The sequence below is a fragment of the Mobula birostris genome, chromosome 6, assembly GCF_030028105.1.
Source record: "Mobula birostris isolate sMobBir1 chromosome 6, sMobBir1.hap1, whole genome shotgun sequence".
In the NCBI taxonomy this organism is placed as follows: domain Eukaryota; kingdom Metazoa; phylum Chordata; class Chondrichthyes; order Myliobatiformes; family Myliobatidae; genus Mobula; species Mobula birostris.
Window position 1 is genome coordinate 64,983,873 of NC_092375.1, and position 24,166 is coordinate 65,008,038.

The window sequence follows — 24,166 nt, forward strand, 5'->3', positions numbered from 1 at the left end:
AAAGAATAAACAGTTGTCATTTTGGGCCAAGACCCGTCTTCAGGACTGAGATGCTGCCTGACCTGCTGAGTTCCTCCAGCATTTTGTGTGCTGCTTTGGATGTATACAGCCTGGTATGGAACCTCAAAGGATCACAAGCCATTGCAGACTCAGTCAGATCATTTATGGGCACAGCTATCATTGAGCTCATCTTCAAGAGCTGGTGCCTCACGAAGGCATCATGAAAGAATCTCATCATCCAGGACATGCCCTATTATGTTACTACCATTGGGGAGGAGATGTGGGAACCTGAAGAAACACACTCAAAGTTTTAAAAACATCATCTTCCTCTAGCGTCAGAATTTTGAACAATCCATGATCACTATCTCTTTATTGGTCTTTTGCACAATTTATTTATTTTAGTAATTTATAGTGATTTCTGACCAATGAGTACTTATCACTCATTATAGTAATGAGTACTTTGCTTCAGTATCTATCAAGGAAAAGGATATGGAGGATTGGGAGAGCAGTGCTGTGTGTATAAATACATTAGGAAGTGTAGCGTCTCCTAATGAGTATTAAGGTGGGCAAGTTCCCAGGGCCTGATGGGATTTAACATAGACTACTGAAGGAGGCAAGAGACGAGATTGCTGCAGCCTTGACCAGTATCTTCATGTTCTCTCTAGCCACAGGTGAGGCCCCCGGAGAACTGGCGACTGGGTAATGTTGTACCTCTACTTAAGAAGGGAACAAAGGAAAATGCTGGGAACTATAGACAGGTGAGTCGCATGTCAGTTGTAGGGACGACATTGCTGGAGAAAATTTTAGGGATAGTCTATACGGCGGTGCTAGAAAGTTTGTGAACCCTGTAGAATTTTCTCTATTTCTGTATAAGGCCGAAAATGTGATCAGATCTTCATGCGTCCTAAAATTAGATGAGGTCATGAGGAAGTAAAGAGCATTATGGAGTGTACTGTAAATTGAGTGAATTGTGGAATACCAAATGTGCTGCAGAAATGGAAAAGGAATGGTGATATTTCAGAACGTTGTTGTTATGGTTTGAAAACAGCTAAAGTGAAAAGGCAAGGATCATGGTATTCTGTGTGTCCTTGGTGGTGGTGTTTGGCTGCATGTGTATGTATTGCAGAAGTGTAACGTCAGGTAATGCATTGTATTGCTGAACTAATTCAAATAGCATAGCTTTACGATATATCCAGTCTGTAACTTTGCCAATGCTAACAGTAATGAGAAGTTATTAAACGACTGTGTGATCTGGATGCAAGTTGAAGAATGAAAAAAATCTTCTAATTCTTAAAGATTTAAATGTGTTGATCTGTTATTTGTAATATTCAGACTCTCCTGGTTTGAGCATTAATAGGTTAGAGCAGCTGGTGATTGCCATGATTGTTTTAACAGATAGGGAAACATACATGCTATCATTGGGTTAAGAATGACTTAGTTCTGGACAGATTCCACAGTGAAATAAGTTGACATAGTACTTCTATGTAGTCTCACATAGGTATGTCTGTCTGTCACTCTGACCCAAGTTCCCGTCATTCTGAATTGCAGTTATTGTTACTTTTTTCAAAATTCAAAGTAAATTTATTATCAAAGTACATGTCATCATTTTCATGGAGGCTTTCAAAGTATAACAAAGAAAGACAATACAATTTTAAAAAAACACTGTCTTGCAAGCAACTGCTGTTCAAAAGACAAACAAGTAAATAAATAATACCATGGATTCTAGTTAATTGGGACAAGCACATTTGGGGTTCAAGGAAAAGGTTAAAAAGGTATTTAAAAAAAGACAAGCTACTGTTTAACCAAGTAACAAATTATGCATTTAAATAAAATACAGTGCAAATTAGAAACCTTATCAATACTACTCCAAAAATAACACCAATAATTGGTTGTACAACTAACACACAGCTACATTGCTATCAACAATTGGATCCTCCAAATCTTCATTTTCATTGTAACATTAAAGATGAATGTTGATACCTTCAAACCTTTCGTAGTTCCCAATTTGAAGTAGTGAAATCATTTCACTTACACTCTCGGTTGTTCTTGTATCTTGAATGCTTGAAACCTTGGTGATCAAAACAGTTCTGAATTATCTCACTGCCTGTTTCTCGCAAACAAACAATGACAAAAATCACTACTTATTGAACACAAGCATATACAACTGACAATATTTGAAAACTGTTTGCTCTGAACACGATGGCTAAACAACTGTACTCGTCTGACACTAGTTAAAAACTGGCAACAGTCTGCTGTCCCAATTAAGTAGCACAGTGTCCCAATCAACAAAAGGAATCCAGCTATTTTCTCAATTAATTTTTGTTCTTCAAGTGTTGTCCCAAATCAGTGGCTGCCCCAATTAACTGGAATCCACTGTACAGAGAACATGATCTATGAAGTCCTTGAAAGATGTGAAATGAGATTAGAGTCGAGATGAGTGAAGTTATCTATGCTGGTTCAGGAGCCTGATGGTTGAAGGGTAATAACCATTCCTCCTTTCCGATGGCCGCAGCATGGAGAGTGCACGATGAGGGTTGTTGATGACGAATGCTGCTTTATTGTGTCAGTGCTCCTGGTGGATGTGTTCAGTGGTGGAGATGGTTTCTTCTGTAATAGACTGGGCTGTATCCACTGCTTTTTGTAGGCTTTTTTGTTCTTGGGCATTGATATTTACAAACCAGGACATGATACAACCAGTTAGGATACCGTCCACTATGTAACTATAGAAGTTTGTGAAAGGTTTTAGATAACATGTCAAATCTGTGCAAACTTCTGAGAAAGTAGAGGTGATTTTGTGCCCCCTTTGTGATGGCAGCAACATGCTGATCCCAGGACAGAGCCTCAATAAAATAACATCAAGGAATTTAAAGTTATTGGCCTTCTCCACTTTCAATCCCCTAATGGGGACTGGCTCATGAATTTTCCTCTTGTAGTCAATAATCAGCTCTTTGGCTTTGCTGACATTGAGTGAGAGGTTGTTGTTGTGGCACCATTCAACCAAATTTTCAATCTCCTTCCTGAATGTGCAGGTTTGTCACCACTTTTGATGAGGCCAACAACAGTTATCCATTTAGATGGCATGTTAAAATACATAAATCTTTGTGTACTTTCTGAATTATGAACAAGATTGGCCCAAGTTTGTTATTTTCTGGTTATACATGGAACACTAATTATATTATTCTGTAGCTATAAAGATAGTATTTTTAAAAAATTTAACATCAATACAAAAACTTAAGATATTGAGAGATATTGCTTGAATACGGTCTGTTACACTGTAAGTTTGAGTTGGGTATTAACCACTTTCCATCGAATAAATATGTATTATTAGAACACTGGAGAGACTGGAGATGCGTTTTACACTACAATGGTGGCACCTGCGCTGAGGCAACATATAGGTAAGAAAGTTTTGTGTATACTTAAATAGTGCTAGTGGGGTAAAAATGAGAAGGAAAAGGGCCAGAAGAAAGGAGAGAGGTCTATTATTCACCATTTCATAGGTCTGCCAACTAAATGCTGTTCTTGAACATGCAAAGATCAAGCATTGAATTCTGCAAGATATAATTCAGTTGCAATTAAAATATTAATTTATGCTTAAATGTCAATTTAAAATATCACTTGTAGTGAATGATATTTGAACATCTCCTGAATCTGCAATACTTAGTGTGCTTATATTTCTTTAAAAATTGGCATCAAAACATACAGTGAAATGTGTTGTTTGTGTTAAGTCAAATCAGCGAGGACTGTGCTGGGCAGCTGCAAGTGTCGCCATGCTTCCGGCACCAATATAGTATGCCCACAACTCACTAACTTTAACCACACATCTTTGGAAATGTGAGACGAAACAAAGTAATTCTAAAACAACAGGAATTCTGCAGATGCTGGAAATTCAAGCAACACACAGAAAAGTTGCTGGTGAATGCAGCAGGCCAAGCAGCATCTCTAGGAAGAGGTGCAGTCGACGTTTCAGGCCGAGACCCTTCGTCAGGACTAACTGAAGGAAGAGTGAGTAAGGGATTTGAAAGTTGGAGGGGGAGGGGGAGATCCAAAATGATAGGAGAAGACAGGAGGGGGAGGGATGGAGCCAAGAGCCGGACAGGTGATAGGCAAAAGGGATACGAGAGGATCATGGGACAGGAGGTCCGGGAAGAAAGACAAGGAGGGGGGGAACCCAGAGGATGGGCAAGGGGTATAGTCAGAGGGACAGAGGAAGAAAAAGGAGAGTGAGAGAAAGAATATGTGTATAAAAAGTAACAGATGGGGTACGAGGGGGAGGTGGGGCATTAGCGGAAGTTAGGGAAGTCGGTGTTCATGCCATCAGGTTGGAGGCTACCCAGACGGAATATAAGGTGTTGTTCCTCCAACCTGAGTGTGGCTTCATCTTTACAGTAGAGGAGGCCGTGGATAGACATATCAGAATGGGAATGGGATGTGGAATTAAAATGTGTGGCACTGGGAGATCCTGCTTTCTCTGGCGGACAGAGCGTAGATGTTCAGCAAAGCGGTCTCCCAGTCTGCGTCGGGTCTTGCTAATATATAAAAGGCCACATTGGGAGCACCGGACGCAGTATATCACCCCAGCCGACTCACAGGTGAAGTGTTGCCTCACCTGGAAGGACTGCTTGGGGCCCTGAATGGTGGTAAGGGAGGAAGTGTAAGGGCATGTGTACTTATTCCGCTTACACGGATAAGTGCCAGGAGGGAGATCAGTGGGGAGGGATGGGGGGGACGAATGGACAAGGGAGTTGCGTAGGGAGCGATCCCTGTGGAATGCAGGGAGGGGGGGAGGGAAAGATGTGCTTAGTGGTGGGATCCCGTTGGAGGTGGCGGAAGTTACAGAGAATAATATGTTGGACCCGGAGGCTGGTGTAGGTGAGGACCAGGGGAACCCTATTCCTAGTGGGGTGGCGGGAGGATGGAGTGAGAGCAGATTCTGCTCTCAGGATGAGGCTTTTCATTCTAGAACGAGGGAGATGTCTTCCTTTTTTAAAGAAAGGGGCTTCCCTTCCTCCACTATCAACTCTGCTCTTAAACGCATCTCCCCCATTTCACGTATCTGTCCCCCACTTTTCCTTCGCTACATCGACGACTGCATTGGCGCTGCTTCCTGCACGCATGCAGAGCTCGTTGACTTTATTAACTTTGCCTCCAACTTTCATCCTGCCCTCAAGTTTACCTGGTCCATTTCCGACACCTCCCTCCCCTTTCTAGATCTTTCTGTCTCTGTCTCTGGAGACAGCTTATCCACTGATGTCTACTATAAGCCTACTGACTCTCACAGCTATCTGGACTATTCCTCTTCTCACCCTGTCTCTTGCAAAAACGCCATCCCCTTTTCGCAATTCCTCTGTCTCCGCCGCAACTGCTCTCAGGATGAGGCTTTTCATTCTAGGACGAGGGAGATGTCTTCCTTTTTTAAAGAAAGGGGCTTCCCTTCCTCCACTATCAACTCTGCTCTTAAACACACCTCCCCCTTTTCACGTACATCTGCTCTCACTCCATCCTCCCGCCACCCCACTAGGAATAGGGTCCCCCTGGTCCTCACCTACCACCCCACCAGCCTCCGGGTCCAACATATTATTCTCCGTAACTTCCGCCACCTCCAACGGGATCCCACCACTAAGCACATCTTTCCCTCCCCCCCCCCCCCGCATTCCACAGGGATCGCTCCCTACGCAACTCCCTTGTTCATTCGTCCCCCCATCCCTCCCCACTGATCTCCCTCCTGGCACTTATCCGTGTAAGCGGAACAAGTGCTACACATGCCCTTACACTTCCTCCCTTACCACCATTCAGGGCCCCAAACAGTCCTTCCAGGTGAGGTAACACTTCACCTGTGAGTCGGCTGGGGTGATATACTGCGTCCGGTGCTCCCGATGTGGCCTTTTATATATTGGCAAGACCCGACGCAGACTGGGAGACCGCTTTGCTGAACATCTACGCTCTGTCTGCCAGAGAAAGCAGGATCTCCCAGTGGCCACACATTATAATTCCACATCCCAATCTGACATGTCTATCCACGGCCTCCTCTACTGTAAAGATGAAGCCACACTCAGTTTGGAGGAACCATCTGGGTAGCCTCGAACCTGATGGCATGAACATCGACTTCTCTAACTTCCGCTAATGCCCCACCTCCCCCTCGTACCCCATCTGTTACTTATTTTTATACACACATTCTTTCTCTCACTCTCCTTTTTCTCCCTCTGTCCCTCTGACTATACCCCTTGCCCATCCTCTGGGTCCCCCCCCCCCCACTTGTCTTTCTTCCCGGACCTCCTGTCCCATGATCCCCTCGTATCCCCTTTTGCCTATCACCTGTCCAGCTCTTGGCTCCATCCCTCCCCCTCCTGTCTTCTCCTATCATTTTGGATCTCCCCCTCCCCCTTTCAAATCCGTTACTCATTCTTCCTTCAGTTAGTCCTGACGAAGGGTCTCGGCCTGAAACGTCGACTGCACCTCTTCCTAGAGGTGCTGCCTGGCCTGCTGCGTTCACCAGCAACTTTAAAGTAATTCTAAAAGCAGGACAGAGGTTGTACAGCTCCAGCATTATACAGCATCAGGACCAAGATTCATCTGTGATTCATACAAGCAAAACCCATTTTCTTTTACAATGCTTCAGACTGGCCTTCACTTTTAATTAACATGTATACAGTAAAATTCTAACTCATTTCACAGCCAGTCAGCACGTTTATGAAATTCTCCTTTAAAACAAATTCCAAATGTATAAAGAGGTAGAGAAATAAAATTTACATCTGTCAAGTTCCAAGTGGAAGTTGTAGACACTGATTCAAGAGAAAGAACACTGGGTACACTCAGTAACAAGTGTTCGTGCAAACTGCTCTCTGCTTTAGAGCACTGGTTTTTTTACAGCACGTTTTAACTTAATTCTTTCTTCCTTCAGAGCACCTTAAATGTCATCTCAATGATCTCCAAGATGCCAATGACAGCACGATCAATGAACTCACCAAAGCTGATGAGGAAATCTCCCAACTCAGGCATGAGATAGCTGAACTAAAAGCAAAACATGCAGAAGAGCTGCAGCTGGTCAAGCGAGAGAGCAACTATTTCAAAAATAAGGTAGTCAACTTGGCAAAATTATTCAAATGTTTGCGCTACTATTTTACTACAGATACTTTGATGGAAAATAGCAGTTTCCTTTATAACCTACTTGTTATAAACTGCATCTTTTCACACTGTAAACTCAGTTCATCTCACCTTTTAAGTACATACAAATAATTTCACTGCAATTTTTAAAATCCATTAATTGAAATCAAATTACATAATGATGCTTATTGCCCAATTTGCCTTCTGTAAGGCAGTTCAATCACCAGATAAAATTTCTGAAGATTTGAGCTGTGTGCATGTGCAAGTTTCAACAGGTAAATATATTGAGTGCAGCAAACCATTGAGCACCATTCCAGCTAAAATGTTATGAAAAAAATCAAATTATATTTCTGATTTGTATAGTTTGAGCAACTGATTATTTTCCCACACATGCTGCAAATTGTGTTTCTCGGCTTCGCTGCAACTTTACAAATCAAAGTTAACACTATAATGATTGTGACAGAGGAGATTCTGCAGATGCTAGAAATCTTGAGTACACACACACACAAAATGCTGGAGGAACCCAGCATGTCAGGCAACGTCTACGGAGAGGAATAAACAGTTGACATTTTGGGCCGATCCTTTATTATGACTTCATCAGCCTAAAATGTCAACTTATTGGAACATATATTTTAAAATTCAGGAAGTTTTACATATGTAAATTATCATTGAGAATGTTGTTGCTCATCATGTGTAGTTTATTTATGCAAAACAAAATTTCAGCTGTATTGGGAGCATGTGATGTACAGTGACAGTCTGAAGTGAAGTTCACATTTCAAAGGAACTGAGATATTCAGATTGCATGCAAACTGACCACTCTATCATGACCTCATACGTGACTAATTCTAGACATTAAATACATGTGCCTTGGACATTCAGAAAATATAAATGTGAACATATGGCACCATCACTGGCACCAGTCAATGAAACAAAACGGAAGACGATACAGTCTGCATAAACATGTCAGAAGACTACTATGAGTTTGATCTTAAAAAAAGTTACTGTTTTCTAATGGGCAAAGACCAACAAATAAAAACAGCTGATCTTTTATAGTGATTATGCATTGATATGTGAAATGCAAGAATGCTACCTAGCAGCAATTTCAGATTTCCCTAGTCAGAATTTTGTATTTCAAAGACTGAGAAACTAATACAAACTTGATCAAATTGCTTCCCCAATTTCCTCTGCTTCTGAAATTTGCAGTTTAACAAATTGTGTTCTGCTGCATCCCAGAACACTGTAAAGTACAATACAGCTGACTTGCTGGAACAAATCCAACAACTAAGGAATGAGTCTCGGAAACTCAGGGAAATGAACCACACACTTGATGAAGAAAACCATCAACTTAAAGAAATCCTGTGGGACCTTAAACAGCAAAACAAATGGTTACCAAAAGAACAATTCAAAGGAAAGATGTTGAGCTCAGAAATCACAATAAAAGGTACGAGTTAAAAATTGACTTGTTCTAACTTCAAAGCTACTGTGAATGACACGAGAGGTTATACCATGTTAACCAAGACATGGGGATTAGTAGAAACGTTATGTGTTGTGTACAAATTGAATCTATGGTTCAATTTTGGGAAACAAATTGCAAGGGAAACTGATTTTCATGGTGTCAGATCCCAGAATACCTATCAACTAAATCTCTGAATGCTAGTCAATTCTATGAAAGAAGAAACGTGACATTCAATTGATAAATTATTACCAATAAGCTTGAGCACTGTTTGGCAAAACAATGAAAGTGTCCAACATAAGATGAACAATTTTCCTGCTCCACTGAGAATTCATGCATGGCCTGTAACAAACAGCATCTCCACAGTGTTTCAGCAGTGTACCAAATTTTATGCTCAGGCCATTGAATCAACATTGGAAAACATAACCTTTAGCCTCACAGCCAAAAGCATTTCCAGTTCATGCTTAATGGACAAATAATTCCAGTTTACCAATACAGAAACACTGCTAAATGCTTGGAGTGTCACATAAATTCACCTTTTGCATCAAATCTCTGTATGCTCAAGGTGTATATGCAAACAAACATATCTGCTTGTGGCTCAGTAAAAATATTCCTAATTGCCATTCCTAGCCAAGACCGCATCACAGTCTCAAATAATAGCCATCAACAGTGCACATTGGTTGCACTCATTTTCTTTTTTCACCTTTCCCCTGATCTCAGTTTAGTACTTTTAATTTTATTTATTGCAAAACAATTTACACTCTCTCAATCCCATTCCATCCAAATTATTTTCACAGTGCAACTTTACCAGATACCCGTCAACTGTCCTTCAAGTCTACCACCATGAACACACTCCATATGTCAACCTACCAACCTGTACATCTTTGGGATGTCAGAAGAAAGAAATCCATACTGTCCAGGGAAAATATGCAAAATGCACACAGACACCTCCTACAGCTCAATGCATCTGCCAAACCAAATTTAAATTATGGGCAACATATACAAGATCTAAAGATATTTATGCTCTTTTACTCCAACATCTCAATAAGCACACATACACTGCTTCTTTGCAACAAGAAGCTTGTTAAATCTCTCAATACAAGAGATTCTACAGATGCTAGAAATCCAGAAAAACACAAATTCCTGGGGGAATTCAGCAAGTCAGGCGGCATCAACGCAGGGTAATAAACAGTTGACATTTTGGGCCGAGACCCTTCATCAAGATTGGCAGTCCTGATAAAGTGTCTTAGCTGGAAAAGTCAACTGTTTATTCCACTCTAAAGCATTTTAAAGCACTGTTCTCCAAAAGCCTAAATTACTTTCCCAGTATTTTGGTTTCCTTCTGCATTGCTTGTTTGTGAATGTTCACTGAAGTCCATCCCGTTCCAAATTGACAGAACAAATCCAAATCAGCGCCATAAAAAATATGAACTGATTTGAACATGTTGGTTCCATGTACATTGATCTATGATTCCACATGTAATCCTTTATTTTGTTTATGTTTGGATTTCTAGAGAACAGGACAATTTCAGGCACAAAGGGACAAATGTGTGCGAAAGAAAGTGAGACCATAATTCAGAAAATGTCTTCCCTACCTTCCTGCTTGCATTGCATCTCCTCACCTTCACAAATCAGGTATGAGCATAATACTCAGATCTTGTCACTTTGATTCACTCTAAATGTTGAGCATAATACTCAGACCTTGCCACTTTGATTCACTCTGAATGTTAACACAATGAGGTTGATATTAGTCAGACCAGAAACCAGGTACACGAATACAATCAAAGCATAATAGCATTAACATTACAGTTTAGATTACTGGTCTAAGTAATCCAGAGTAAATATCTCACTTACACACGGTTATCTGTCTGATTGGGTTTCCAAGACAGACTGTGTTGATACAACTATACTGGATTACAACTTGCATATTTGATGTTGTTTGCTAATTGAAATAAAATATATTAACCAACTATGCCCATTTATTTTCCAAATTTCACAGCTTTGAATATTTCAATATTGAAGACAAAATTAGTCCAATCAAATCAAATGAGAATAAAATGATTTCAGATCAGCGGCTTAAATCCTGTGATGGTAAGTTAAATGTTGCTCCATATTATTTATGCTGTATTTAAAACTAATAAAACCAGAAAGGAATATGCTGTTAGAGGAAAATCAGCTCCAGACATCCAAGACTTCTGAACATACAATGGAATGTCTGACTGCAGCAGTAAATACATTATAATGTAAACATTAGAAGTTACAATTTGATCTTCCATAGAATTAAAACTAATTGGCTTAACATTTAGAAACTAACTACAATGGCCTGGAGACTGCGTACAGGATTTCACTTTTACCAGCATAACTCCAAAGTGGTTGCATCATAAGTTTTAGAGCTTTTATACAGTCAGTTTGAGTTCAGATGAGTTTCACCTGAAATGCATTAACAGTCTGACCTACCTCTGAACAGGATTGCCTTCATACAGAATCTTTCACATCCTTTCTGCAGTTTCTTCAAGTGCACTCAGCAAGTGAAGTACTTTTGCAATTTGGACACTACTACATTATTTCAAATAACAGCCAAATACCACAAACCAAGTCAATAAAATAAAACTGCTTAAAAGGGTACATATATTCTGTTTTATCAATTTTACATGTAGTTAACTACTAATCGAGCATTAATCATCTCTCGCCAAATATTCTGCGAAACAATGCAAGGGTACTATTTACAGATACCCTTAATTAACATCTCATCCAACAAAAAAAGGATTATGAACAGTCGAACACTTATCTCATTCTGGAAAAAAAAAGGCTAATTCAAAATTTAAATGAGAACACGTCACGATTCTTACTGGCAAAGTCAAGAAATAGATCATCATATATCATGTACTAACCAAAACAACAAAAAAAAATTACCTTGGTGCCCATTAAATCACCCCTCTTACTTCCCCCCCACACACACACACAAATTAACAACATTTTCAACCTTTCAAGCAGAAGATAATGACCTCAACATTATTTGCAAGCCAATTTGATGCATTTTTTCAAAACCAGGCCTTTCTTTGGGACAGATCTGCAGCTGTGACCTCTTGACTCATTTACATAGCTCTCAGCGGAGCCCGAGGGTTTCTTCAGATCTCTGCCTCAACTAGAGTACAGCATTTGCAGAGATTCTACATCCATGCCATTATAAGCCTCCAACCTGATGCCCATTGAATAAACCAACACTATTTTTTAATTCCCCCAATGCCATGATATTGTATTTCAAAAGTATTCCAATGCAGATTCTTAGAGTGTGTTATTGGGCTTTCCACCCACAGATGGATTCAGAGAGAGATCCACCAGCAGTTGTTCTTTAGCTTCAATCGACAGCGACAACACGGAAGCTCTACTTGCATCATGCAACGATGTGACCAATGGTCAGCTTATTAATTCAAACATTCATCAAAATTCAGGTAATTCCAACAATAACTTTCACTAAAAAACATACTGCACAAATGCAGTTTCATTTCTGACAAAGCTTGTTAACTGCATTTCTGTCTCCACATACACTACTTAACCTGGTCAGTGTTTCCAGCATTTTCTATTAAATAGTTCCAGAACCTGCAATTTAGATTTTCATTCACTATTCTAATTTTCTTGAGAAGAATTAATTTTACATTTGATCCTCCCAAGCAGTTCAATCATTCAAACCATGGCTCTAGTTACAAAAAGATTACTGCAATCTCTTTTCCTGTTTTCTGATCTGCAATATTGGTCCAATCAGCTTATTATTATTACAGCAGTCCAGAGCTCAGGAGATACATTTAATATAAACTCAGTTACTTTGGACACAAGTGAAAGATTTCCTTATGTATACTGCAAAAAAACTTTGCAGATTTCAACCAGAGCACTGTGGATGTTCACTTTGCAAATGTAGAGACTGCAGATGTTGAAATGATTAAACAGGGTCAATGGCCGGCTTGGCATACCTCTCCCATTTCAAAGGGGTTCAAGTGATCAAAACCAAGGTTTGGCCAGTGGTTCTGACAGAATTGGGATATTCAGGAATATAATACATGGGCCCTGCCGCCTTCTCCCCTCATAGCCAACCAGGCTGGGGACAAGCCTTCTTACCATTCATGAGTGCCATTGATTTTCATTATCTCAGGCATTCACAGTTACCCAAAAAACTATGATCAAACAAATTAAAATACATACCAAAAGGAATGAAAAAATATCACCATGAATACGATCAAAAGTAGGCCCACCATTGGGTGCCATGTGAACTCCAGTAGCAAATTTATAGTTTATTAACTTGCTTTAAACATGCAGCAGAGTAGTCACTTCCTTTACCTTGATTCGCACTGAAGGATGTGTAATGACACGACTTTACCAAAGCATGATTAAAAGTAACCCACACTGAAAAACTAGTATTTTTTTAATAACTTTTTCCCATTCTATTCCTCTTATCCTTTTTCTAGGTATTATGTTGGATTTGGATGGGTTGAGTGAAGATGACACATCACTTCCAAACCAAAATAACCCTCACCAACAATTCCAAATCGCACACTGCTCCTGTTCGAATCTCTGTCAACCAATAACTTCACCTTCTGATTTTCGCAGCAGCTGCCTCAACAGAAATAAAACATCAAGGTTAGTAAGGAAGCAGTCTTACACAAATGATTTCACAGAGCTGTTTGCATGCAATTCAGCAGGACAACCTCTCACTGGGCAACTTTCAATTTCAATGTAATCACACTCAAATGGGTTAAAGGACTTGCAGTGTCTCCGAACACATTATTCACCCAGACAAACTGACCAGGATCTAACATTTTGGCTCAAAGTTCCTCGCAGAAAAAACAGTTGATAAACTAAACTACTATATTATGATATTATGACTGGCAACCCACAAATCTGACTCCAGGTGTTACATAGCTGGCACCTAACAAACAAAATGAAAAGTCCACAGCACACAGCACTGGAGTTCTTATACTGTAGCATCTAATCAAATCTAGCTGTGATGCAAAACTTCAATTACTATAAATGCCTCAAATAGTTCTGCCAAACCACATCCATTTGAAGTTTTGTAACCTTAAGTTATTTTAATCTCAGATCTGTTTCAAACTGCAGTGCTCAGAGAAAGCTGCCACAGTGTTGTTTCACAACCTATCTAAAGTCCAGATCATAATCCATCTACTTAATCCTAATTAAGATTTGTTTGTTTGGTTTGCATTGCAAATCATTTTTCAGTCAGTCACCCAGTGAAATAGCAGTCCAACAACTGCCCAGAAATTGATTTTAATATTCTTTGAGATTTTGTATTTTTACAATTAAAACAAGTGTTTAACAGAAGTGTATTTCTTCCCTTAAAAATTAATTACCTTGTCTACTTTTTTCCTCCTGAACAATATGTCCACTCCCAAAATAGATCAATAACTAATCCTGAATAAAAAAATATTGAAGGGAGCCTCAGCACACATTCCCAAAATAGTATTTCCCTGTTAATGAAAAATCATTTCGCCTGAGAAAGGATTTCTTCCAGGAGCTGAAGAATTGCAAATTCTGCTCACCAACTTGGAGCAAATGTAATATAAAAGAAATACACCCTGAAGGCTCATTTCACTCCTCTTCTAGTCTACATCATCATCTTTACTATGTATCAGCTGCAAATGTACATGTTTAACACGATCTGATTCAATTCCTTTCTGTCTGTTGTGAACAGTTGGAGCACCAGCATCAGTACACCTCCCAACTTCTCCCGACCCAAAAAGACCTGTATGTTTTCTGCACTTGAACTGGTTGGTAAATCAGAATATCTTCAACAATGTCTTGCATAACATCTTATGAAAGTCCAAAAATAATTTTACCCATTTTACAAGTTAGAACGTTCAAACATTCCAAAATACTTGTCAGACATTACTGCCCTTCCATAAATTTATAATGACTCTGCCTGATCCAAGTGTTATGTTGCAAGTACCCATTTCCAAATTTACTGTCAAGCACTTAAAAGTTCCACTCTCAGTCTTGTCCTGCTGGAACTTAAGCAAGCACAAAATGCTGAAAATATCATAGCAACAGTTTCAAGTTGAAGTCAGAAATAATATTTATTATAACTAACACACAGGTCCTTGGTCGACAAAGCTGCATTGCCACGACGTCCCTTTGCTCCCCGGAGCATTGCAGATCTGAGCATCGGGCATCTCGTTAAATTCTCCCAGCCTGCAGGAAAGATTGGTAAAGGTGTGATCAAATACTTGGGACACCTTCCTGGCAGGCAGGAAGCATATATAGGTGTAGAACTGGAAGGCACCGAAGTTGGCCAACATAATGGCACCTTTGAAGGAGTTCGTTATTTCATGTGGTGAGTTAGATATAGCTTAAAATTCTGTAGATGTTTCAATATAAGCCTTGCTTTTCTGGAATGAAGAGTTTAAAGAATTTAATAATGGTCATCATTATACAAATATTAAATACTCACTGTAATCAGGATTTGTTTCAAACACAACGCTAGTTGATGAAGGAAGGTTCTCAAATAATCAACAACAATGGGCCACAAATTAAAAATGATTTGCTGGCCAAGATTCATGCAAAATTAAATAGAGGTGAATTAAGTCCACCACTTGTATCATGCCAAGTTCAGATGCAGACACTAATGACTGAACCTTCCCTGCACTCATTGATGCATAGCTTAGTCTAAAGAGCAATTAATTCTCAAATAATTTTGTTCCCAAGCTCTCAAATTATTGAAATGCATTTTAAAATCCCCTTTGGAAGCAAAGGGGATTCAGCAGGGAAGGCAGCAACTGTGAAAAGGAAAGCAGTTACGTTTTCAGCTAGAGAACAATCAGAATTGCAAGAGTGAAACTTAATTAGATTTTGGCACACTTAAAGTGGGGGAGAAATCAGTAGAACACAGCTAGTCTTTCTGCTATTTTGAGACAAAATGAGTTAAAGTATTTGCTAGAATCAAACTATGCTTACTTATCTATGCAATGCATTGCTAATAGCAAATCTGTGGGTTCTGCCCAGCAGGTCAAACAAAGCTCAAAGTAAAATTTGTTATCAGAGTTAATACATGTCACCACATACAACCCTGAGATTCTTTTTGTGTGGACATATGAAGAAAATGTGTAGAACAATAACTGTAAAACTGTAAACATCAGGAACAGTAAACTGTAAACAAACAGTACAAATGCAAATAAATAAATAGCAATAAATAACTAGCATGAAATGACAAGATAAAAGAGTCTTTTAAATGAGTGCGGTTATCCCCTTTTGCTCAAGAGCCTGATGAAGATGTAATTGTTCTTGAACCTGGTGGTGTGAGTCCTGAGGCACCTGTACCTTCTTGCTGGAACAACGAGAAATGAGCATGGCCTGGGTGGTGAGGATCTTTGATGATGGATGCAGCTTTTCCATGGCAACATTTTAGGTAGACGTGCTCAATGGGTGGCAGGGTTTTACCCGTGATGTACTGGGCCGAATCTACTACCTTCTGTAGGATTTTCTGCTCAAAGGCTTTGGTGTTCCCAAACCAGGCTATAATGCAGCCAGAGCACCCACATTCCACCACACTTCCTATAGAATTTTGCCAAGGTTTTTGATGACATGCCGAATTTCTGCAGTCTCCCAAGGAAATAGAGGTTCAATTCTATTTATATGATGGGTCCAGGACAGGTCCCCTGAGATAGTGACACCCCAGAATTTAAAGTTACTGACCTTTTCCACCTCTGATCCTCCGATGATTATTGGCTCATGGACCTCTGATTTCCCTCTCCTGAAGTCTATCAGTTCCTTGGTCTTATTGACATTGAGTAAGAGTTATTACCATTACACTATTCAGCCAAATTTTCAACCTCCCTTCTGTATGCTGATTCATCACCTCCTCTGATGCAGCCCACAGCAGCGGTGTCATCAGCAAACTTGCATAAGGTGTTGGAGCTGTACTTAGGCACACTGTCATAGGTGTAAAGTGAGTTGAGCAAGAGCCAAGTACACAACCCTGCGGTGCTGCTGTTCTGATGGAGATTGTGGAACAGATGTTTTTGCTAATCCAAACTGACTGGGGTCTACAAGTGAGGAAATCCAGGATCCAAATGCACAAGGGGGTATTGAGTCCCAGGTCTTGGGAGTTTACTGATTAGAGGGGATTATGGTGTTAAATGCCAAGCTGTAATCAATAAAGAGCATCCTGATGATCTTTGCTGTCCAGATGTGCCAGGGTTGTTGTGAAGAGCCAACGAGAAAGCATCTGCTGTAGACCTGTTGCTTCCGTAGGCGAATTGGAGTGGATCCAAGTCGCCACTCGGACAGAAGCAGATAGGCTTCAACACCAGCCTCTCAAAACACTTCATCATTGTGGATGTAAGTGCCACTGTGTGAAAGTCATTCAGACAGGTTACCATGCTCTTCTTGGGCACTGGTATGATTGACCCTGTTTGAAACAGGTGGTATCACGCTACCGGAGCAAGAGATTGAAAATATCTGAATACATTAGCCAGTTGGTTGGCACAGGACTACACTACTCAACCAAGAACTCTGTTCAGACTGGATACTTTCCTTGGATTCACTCTCTTGAAGGCAGCCCGCATGTCATCTTCAGATACTGAGACCAAAGGAGCATCGGGAGACATGGGGGTATGCAATGGTTCCTCCCTGTTCTGGGGATCAAAGCAAGCATAGAAGGCATTGAGCTCAGCTGGAAGCCAAGCTCTGCTGTTCCCTATCTTGCAAGATTTAACTTTGTAAGAGGTTATGGTAATCAAGCCTTGCCACACCTCATTGATTCCAATCTCCACTTCACCCAAGTGATAACTTTCTGGAGATCATACCTGCACCCCTTGTAGCATTTTTGATCTCCAGACTTGAATGCCTCTGATCTGGCTCTCAGCAGGTTCAGGATTTCATTGGTCATCCAAGACTTCTGATTGGGGAAAACCCTGAACGATTTTGTGGGGACACACTCACCCACAGCTGTTTTGATGGAGTCCGTAAAAACCCTGGTGTAGTCATTCAGATCCTCAGATCTGAGTCATTGAACACAGCCCAGTCCACTGACTCAAGGTAATCCTGTAACTATTCCTCCGCCTCCCTTGACCACCTCTTAGTTGTCTTGATCTCTGGAACCTTGCTTTTCAGACTCTGTCTGTTTGCAGGCAGTAGGAGTACAGACAAATGATCCGACTTGCCAAAATGCGGTCTCGGGAAGGAACGATAGGTATTCCTTATCATAGTGTAGCAGTCATCCGCTGGGAATTCTGGTGCAACAGTTTGCGTGCTGATGATAATTGGGCAGGGTTTTCTTCAAGCAGGCCTGGCTAAAGTAGCCAACTATAATTTGAAATGCATCAGGGTGAACTGTTTCTTGTTTAGAGACAACATGGTGCAGTTTCGCTGGGGCTTGCTTATAATCGACCGCTGGTGGTATGTAAACTGGGGTCAAGATCACAGATGAGAACTCCCGAGGTGAATAGAGTGGTCTAGGTTTAATCATTAGTTGTTTTAAATCAGGGGAACAAGAAGTTTACATAACCCCAATGTTTATGCACCAACGCGAATTGACTAAAAGGCATACAGTACCGATACAAAGAGAAAAGCTGAGCCAAAATGATAACAGTTCCAATACAAACAGAAAGACAGTGAGTCACCTAAAGTTTCAGAGTTCTCAATTGGGACTTTGCAGGGTGGAGCACAATTTTTCTTTCATATGTTCCAAACTGATGCACAAAGGAATGCATCAAATCAGAGTATCTGACATTCCTATAAGATATAAATCAACTGGCAAGAGCTATCTTCTCTCACAAATCCTGATCCCGAGTCCAAGTTACCCATTTACCTTTAGCCTCTCTCCAGCTTTCCGCTGTACCTCCAGTGATATTCAAGGACAGAGTCAGAAAGGCTCTGTGCTACACATCGTCCTGCCACCCATTCGGTATGCTAATGCAGACTGCCAACACAGAGAATTAGGCTGGCTCAGGACTCACTGGAACATCTGGTGCAAGAATCCTCTAAATCACTGGTATGTCTAAACCACGAACCACAGTAGTTCTACAGTAACTCTTATTAAAAATACCTTCAAATCATAGAGGAGAAAGAGTTATTTTCACTTCAGCCGAGCATCGCTGTTGGACCTTTTATGCAGATGATCTGAGAGCCAACTGTAACTGACAAGTAAAATATTATCCCAACACAAATAGTTCCAAGAGTAAATAAAAAAAAAACAGATTCTTCAATCTATTGTGATACCTGCTATCACATATACATACTCTTCACCCAACAAAAAGAGGAGGCATTTTTGAAGCAATAATTCTCCTCTGAAATATAACTAAAAATTAATAGCTGAGGATACTCAATCCATACAAATATAGTCCAATCTTATATCAAAGCATTTCCTCAAATTCATGTCCGCCGTGAGAGGACCCTGTGCTCCGCAGATCAAGTACCCTGAGAAAACGTCCACCTCTGGATATCAACTCAGACCTGCTCTCATAAAACTTAAAATTGAACACCTTGATCTTCTTAATCCTCTCTATTGACATAAACTGAAACATCATATAAGCAAGTTGCTTCACCAGTTTAACTGAATTTGGATCACTATGTCAAGCAAATTTACAACTGGTATGGATATTTCAATTTTGACCTATAATCTATCAGGAGGAGGAGGAGGAGGAGGAGAAGATGGCAGTGCGACGCAGCTTGTGCGGCCACTCCAGTGAATGATATCTGTAATCTGTCAAGTAGGGGACCGTGCACAATTCTGATTTGATGGAGACAGACGTGAGAGAACGGAGGAACATCTGGTGAAACTTCTGAGATGCCCTTTTTGCTGCCGCTGTTACTGTGTGATCCAGAATCTCTGGAGGGGAAGGCCCCAAATCCTCGGCTTTGCTTGTTGCTCGGCGGCCGGGACGGGTTCGAGGCGCTCGGCAGAGATGGTGTGCGGTGTCGAAGGGCTGGTGGGAGGCTCGAAGTTTTCGGACGGACTCAGAGTCAGCTGGGGTCGGATGCTTCCAATGCATCGACAGTTGTCGGTGCCTGGAGGTTTATGGCAGAGAGTTTCTCCCTTCTGCCGCCTGCTATCGAGGGCTATCGGAACTTTGAGACTTTTTTTACCATTCCCATGGTCTGTTCTTTATCAAATGATGGTATTGCTTTACACTGCTGTAACTATATGTTATAATTGTGTGGTCTTGTCAGTGTTATTCTTTGGTTTGTCTTGTTTTTTTGTGATATCACTCTGAAGGAACATTGTATCATTTTTTAATGCATGCATTTCTAAATGACAATAAACAAGGACTGAGTGTCCTCATAATCTAATCTCATCTCAGACCCAGTAGTCCCATTATTTAGTAAAATTAATGCAACATATTAATTTGAATTATTTTTAAAATTTTGAATTATTGATTAAAAGTGGAAATGGTCCATATGGACAGAATTCCTTAGGGCACTGCATATATTCCCCAAAAAAAGCTCATTCCTTTCACTTCACATTGATTAATAATAAAACAAACTCCTGGAAATACTCAGCAGATCAGGTCACATCGATGTTCCAGGTTAAAAGCCCTTCATCAAAAGATACCTGAAAGATTAATTATTTCTTTTCCCACAGATGCAATGTGACCTGAGTATTTCCAATGTTTTCTATATCTTTATTTGATTGCTAGCAATTGGAGGTTTTTGGATTTTCATTATCACTTGATAGGTGTTGCAAATAAATGTAACAAGGATAACATTGTTCAAGAATCAGCACCCAGTCATTGCTTTAGCAAAGGAAGTTATACATCCTTCTTCACATTTCCCTACCCTCCGGTTTTGAAGTGGTGAGAACAGAAGCAGAAAGAACAGGAATCATACTGCAACCTTCTTTGTTCAGTGAGCACTCAAGGCCATTGTGGGCAGCACAGCAGCATTGTACTTAGCACAACACCTTACAGTACAGGTGACTCAGGTTCATTTCCCGCCACTGCCTGTTAGGAGTTGTACGATCTCCCCAAGACTGCACTGGTTTCCTCCCACAGTCCAAAGACATACTGTTTGGAAGGTTAATTAGTCTTGTAAATTGTCTCGTCATTAGGCTAGGATTAAATCAGGGGTTTGCTGGGTGGCATGGCTCGAATGGCTGGAAGGGCCTATTGCATATATCCCATAAATAAATATTCCAGTTTCAATTTATTATCAATGATACAACAAATTAGCGTAACAAAACATTAAGTTTAAAAATCAGCTTCATTAAAATAAATCTGCACTACTTAGAGCAATATCTACCCAACAAAGATTATTTTACCAGAAACACAAGAGACTGCAAATGCTGGGATCTGGACCAACAAACAAAATGTTACAGGAATTTAGCAGATCGGGCAGCATCTATGGAGGGAAATAGACAGCTGCCTTTTGGGGTTGAGACCCTGGGTCTGGACTGATTTACTATCTAACGATTATTTGCTCGGAAACTATTTGGCTGCTACTGTTGCACCTACTTTGACATATTCAATTGTGAATTTTATAATGCATAACAAAATGTACATTATAAGCATGAAAGAGACTAGGTGCAAATTTTGAAGACATGAATTGTTCGAATAAAAGTTTTACGGTAATCATCTCAATAGTTAAGCTTTTTTTTTGTTTCCTTCACAGTAAAAAGAACAAAGGTGTATTTGTTAACTTCAGTAAAGTTATCATGGCCTGGGATTAGGAAAGTGCAAATGATTCTCGTGTAACACAAGAGAAAAGCTCAACACAAGATGTCCTTCAATCAAAAACTGCATACTCCCTTCCAAAGCAAGCATCTACATCCTATTTTAACTTCTGGATACCATAGAAATGCCTGTACTCAGTGGTTATAATGATAAACCATTTGCAAGACTATTAACTGAACAAGATAGAGTTCTGTCTACTAAATTTGCATCACCTAAACTCAGTCGCCTTTCTTAGTCAATTCCAATTGATACTTTTGCCATCATATCGATCCATCCAGATGTGAACTCCCTCGTTCAGCATTCAATTCTCAAATTACTTTCGTCTTCCTCCATTCTCTATTATGATTGCTACTTAGCTTTACAATTTCTGATTTGCAACTTGCATGACAGCCTGTAAACCACATTGGCCCTTCTCTCCTTCCCAAGGACAGAGGCATAACCCAGAATGTACCTTCCCTCAATATCATACATTTTCCATGATGTCTCCTCCCTTTTTCCAGCAAATGATTCTTCCACACCATTTCATTTCACTCCCTCTCTGCTTTTGAATTTGGTTTTCCCTTTCCCCATCTTTAGGTGCAGCTCTTTCGTTCCGTGTATTCAGGAGTCAAGTCATCGAGTCTGTTGCCTCCATCATCATGCTTGCAGACTAAAGTTATAGTTCTGCAGTGTTATGAGCTGTTATTCACTATTACTACAAAAGAACTAAAGTTACATTAATATTTAAAAATACCAATGACAGTCCTTATGATGACATTTCACTGACAGCAGATTATAAACAAGAGCCATAGTTAAAACACTGTTGTAGTTATCTGAGCCCCTTATCTAAAAAATGATGTGCTGGCATTGGAGAGGGCCCATATGAGCTTCATGATAATGATCCTGGGAATTAAAGAGTTAATGTATGAAAAGATTTGATGGCTCTGGGTTTGTGTTTGGGTGGGGTGGGGGAGAATCCTATTGAAAGTTATCAAATATTGAAAGGCTTTGAGAGTAGACGTGGATAGGATGTTTCCTGTAGTTGGGGGAGTATAAGACAAAGACAATTCTTTGGAAAAGAGATGAGGGGGAATTTCTTTAGCCAGAGGGCAGTGAATCTATGGAATTCATTGCCACAGACAGCTGTCATTGGGTATATTTAAAGAGGAAGTTGACAGGTTCTTTATTAACCCATAATAAAGGTGAAAGGTTACAGGGAGAAGGAAGGAGAATGGGGTTGCACGGGATAATATATCAGCCATTATCAATGGGCCAAATAGCCTAATTCTACCACTGGATTCCAAATAAGACTCGAGAAATGACAAATGAAAAGTGGCAAGCAAACTCAGGATATTAATTCTGGGCAGGAAATTCCACATGAAAATCGATTATAGTTCCAAATGTCACCGTTGACATTTCTTCACAAAATCCAGCCCATGCTTAAACACATTGACAGCTGTTGTACAAAGAAAATCACCCCTTGATATTTTGGGTTATTATCTGGAATCAATTTTAAAAATGTCATTTGTTCCTCCATTTCAGTCACGTTCTTCCTTAAACCTGTCTTTGGGTCACCCAAACTCAATAATGTGAGGAATGGAATATAACACCGAATGTTAAAGGATGGTTTTATGATCTGAGCATAAACTTTCTACAATGCCAGAAATATTGTTATCCTTTTACTAGAAATTATAGCTCTTTTCCAACATAGTGTGAAATCAGTAAAATGAAACATACATGTTTCTGTGAAGACTCAAATCCTTCTGGGTTTACATCAATCTCCATTCTCTGAACATTCCAGCATATCATTTAAATTGATTTATATAGTCATGGTAAAGTTGATATTAATTAATACAAGTCCTTATGTACTTATACATCCAAAGATGTGCAGAGAAATTCTTTTCAGTCAGCAAAACTTACTAACCATTGTGCCACTAGATTTGTATAATGTTTGCAAAGGTACCATGCATTTCATCAGGCACTACAAAGAGTTGAACTTGATGGGGTTGTAAAAAAAGATTTAAAACACACATTGCTTTTGTAGATCAATCTTTTACTTCCAGTCCCTGTTCTTCATAATGTAAATTTTGCTCTATTTTCCCCCATCCCCCACCCAAAACACACACAATCAGCTCAGGACAGTTCAGCCACAGATTGTCAATGTTCCCAATAGACAGGAACTAAAGGCTATTTCTGCTACCAGCTAAATAATTCACCTTAACACTAAGCAACGTGTCAAATTCTTGAATTTACAGTTAATGTGCGGACTGTGCAGTTTTGCGGCAATGGTTTTCAGGTTTCAGCTGAAATAGTTCATTATTTACACTAGAGTTGATCAAACATCAGCTGCATATTCTCAATCCGTTGTCAGCAGTGCAAGTAGGACAAAGTACAAACTAAAGTCACCATGAACAATAAATGCACATTTGCTGTATATCAATCATGCCAATAGTAATTCTCAAGTTTCAGTGCATCACATTGTCGACTAACCATACTTACTCTCGTAGGTTAATTATTCCCCATCAAAAAAAGAAAATGATCTTAAGATTTTGTATTTGCCAAGTAGCATAATCAATGTATCCTCTTATTTGTGTTATTGACATTTTATACATGCCAGTAAGTGTTTTTCTCATCAGGGTATATAATGGAACAATGTCTTCGAAGTCAGTGATGCATTATTTGTCATGTACACCTGATGGTGCATTAAATATCTTTTTTAAAATATTTGATTACATACATTTCTTATGCCTTTACTGAAAATCACTAAACTTTGAGTGAAACTACTATTTTGTTGTCAATAGGTTGGTGTGCGTGCCACAGTCTGTTTAATTTTAGGTTGGTTGGTATAATAAATCTCAATGACCAGTTAATGAATAATTTATTAGGAAATGGTATTGCCAGTCCTTTGTATTAATTCAATAAACTGAGTTGACTTAAATCATTTTCTTTTACCTTACTT

General features: G+C 39.8%; 1 protein-coding gene across 3 annotated transcripts in view; it reads left to right on the top strand.

The window, feature by feature from the left end:
- The window catches only part of LOC140199809 (uncharacterized), a 48,136-nt gene extending 24,070 nt beyond the window's left edge, over positions 1-24,066 (top strand). For 2 of the 3 annotated variants that reach the window (XM_072262299.1, XM_072262300.1), the window contains exons 2-11: positions 666-758; positions 3,329-3,395; positions 6,899-7,074; positions 8,305-8,542; positions 10,069-10,189; positions 10,554-10,645; positions 11,872-12,006; positions 13,015-13,186; positions 14,658-14,894; positions 21,167-24,066. In XM_072262299.1, coding sequence (XP_072118400.1) covers positions 666-758; positions 3,329-3,395; positions 6,899-7,074; positions 8,305-8,542; positions 10,069-10,189; positions 10,554-10,645; positions 11,872-12,006; positions 13,015-13,186; positions 14,658-14,894; positions 21,167-21,224 — 1,389 coding nt within the window. In that variant the 3' untranslated portion in view covers positions 21,225-24,066. The remainder of the gene's footprint in view (positions 1-665; positions 759-3,328; positions 3,396-6,898; positions 7,075-8,304; positions 8,543-10,068; positions 10,190-10,553; positions 10,646-11,871; positions 12,007-13,014; positions 13,187-14,657; positions 14,895-21,166) is intronic. The other variant, XM_072262301.1, reaches the window with a different exon arrangement.
- Positions 24,067-24,166: the final 100 nt, after the last annotated feature.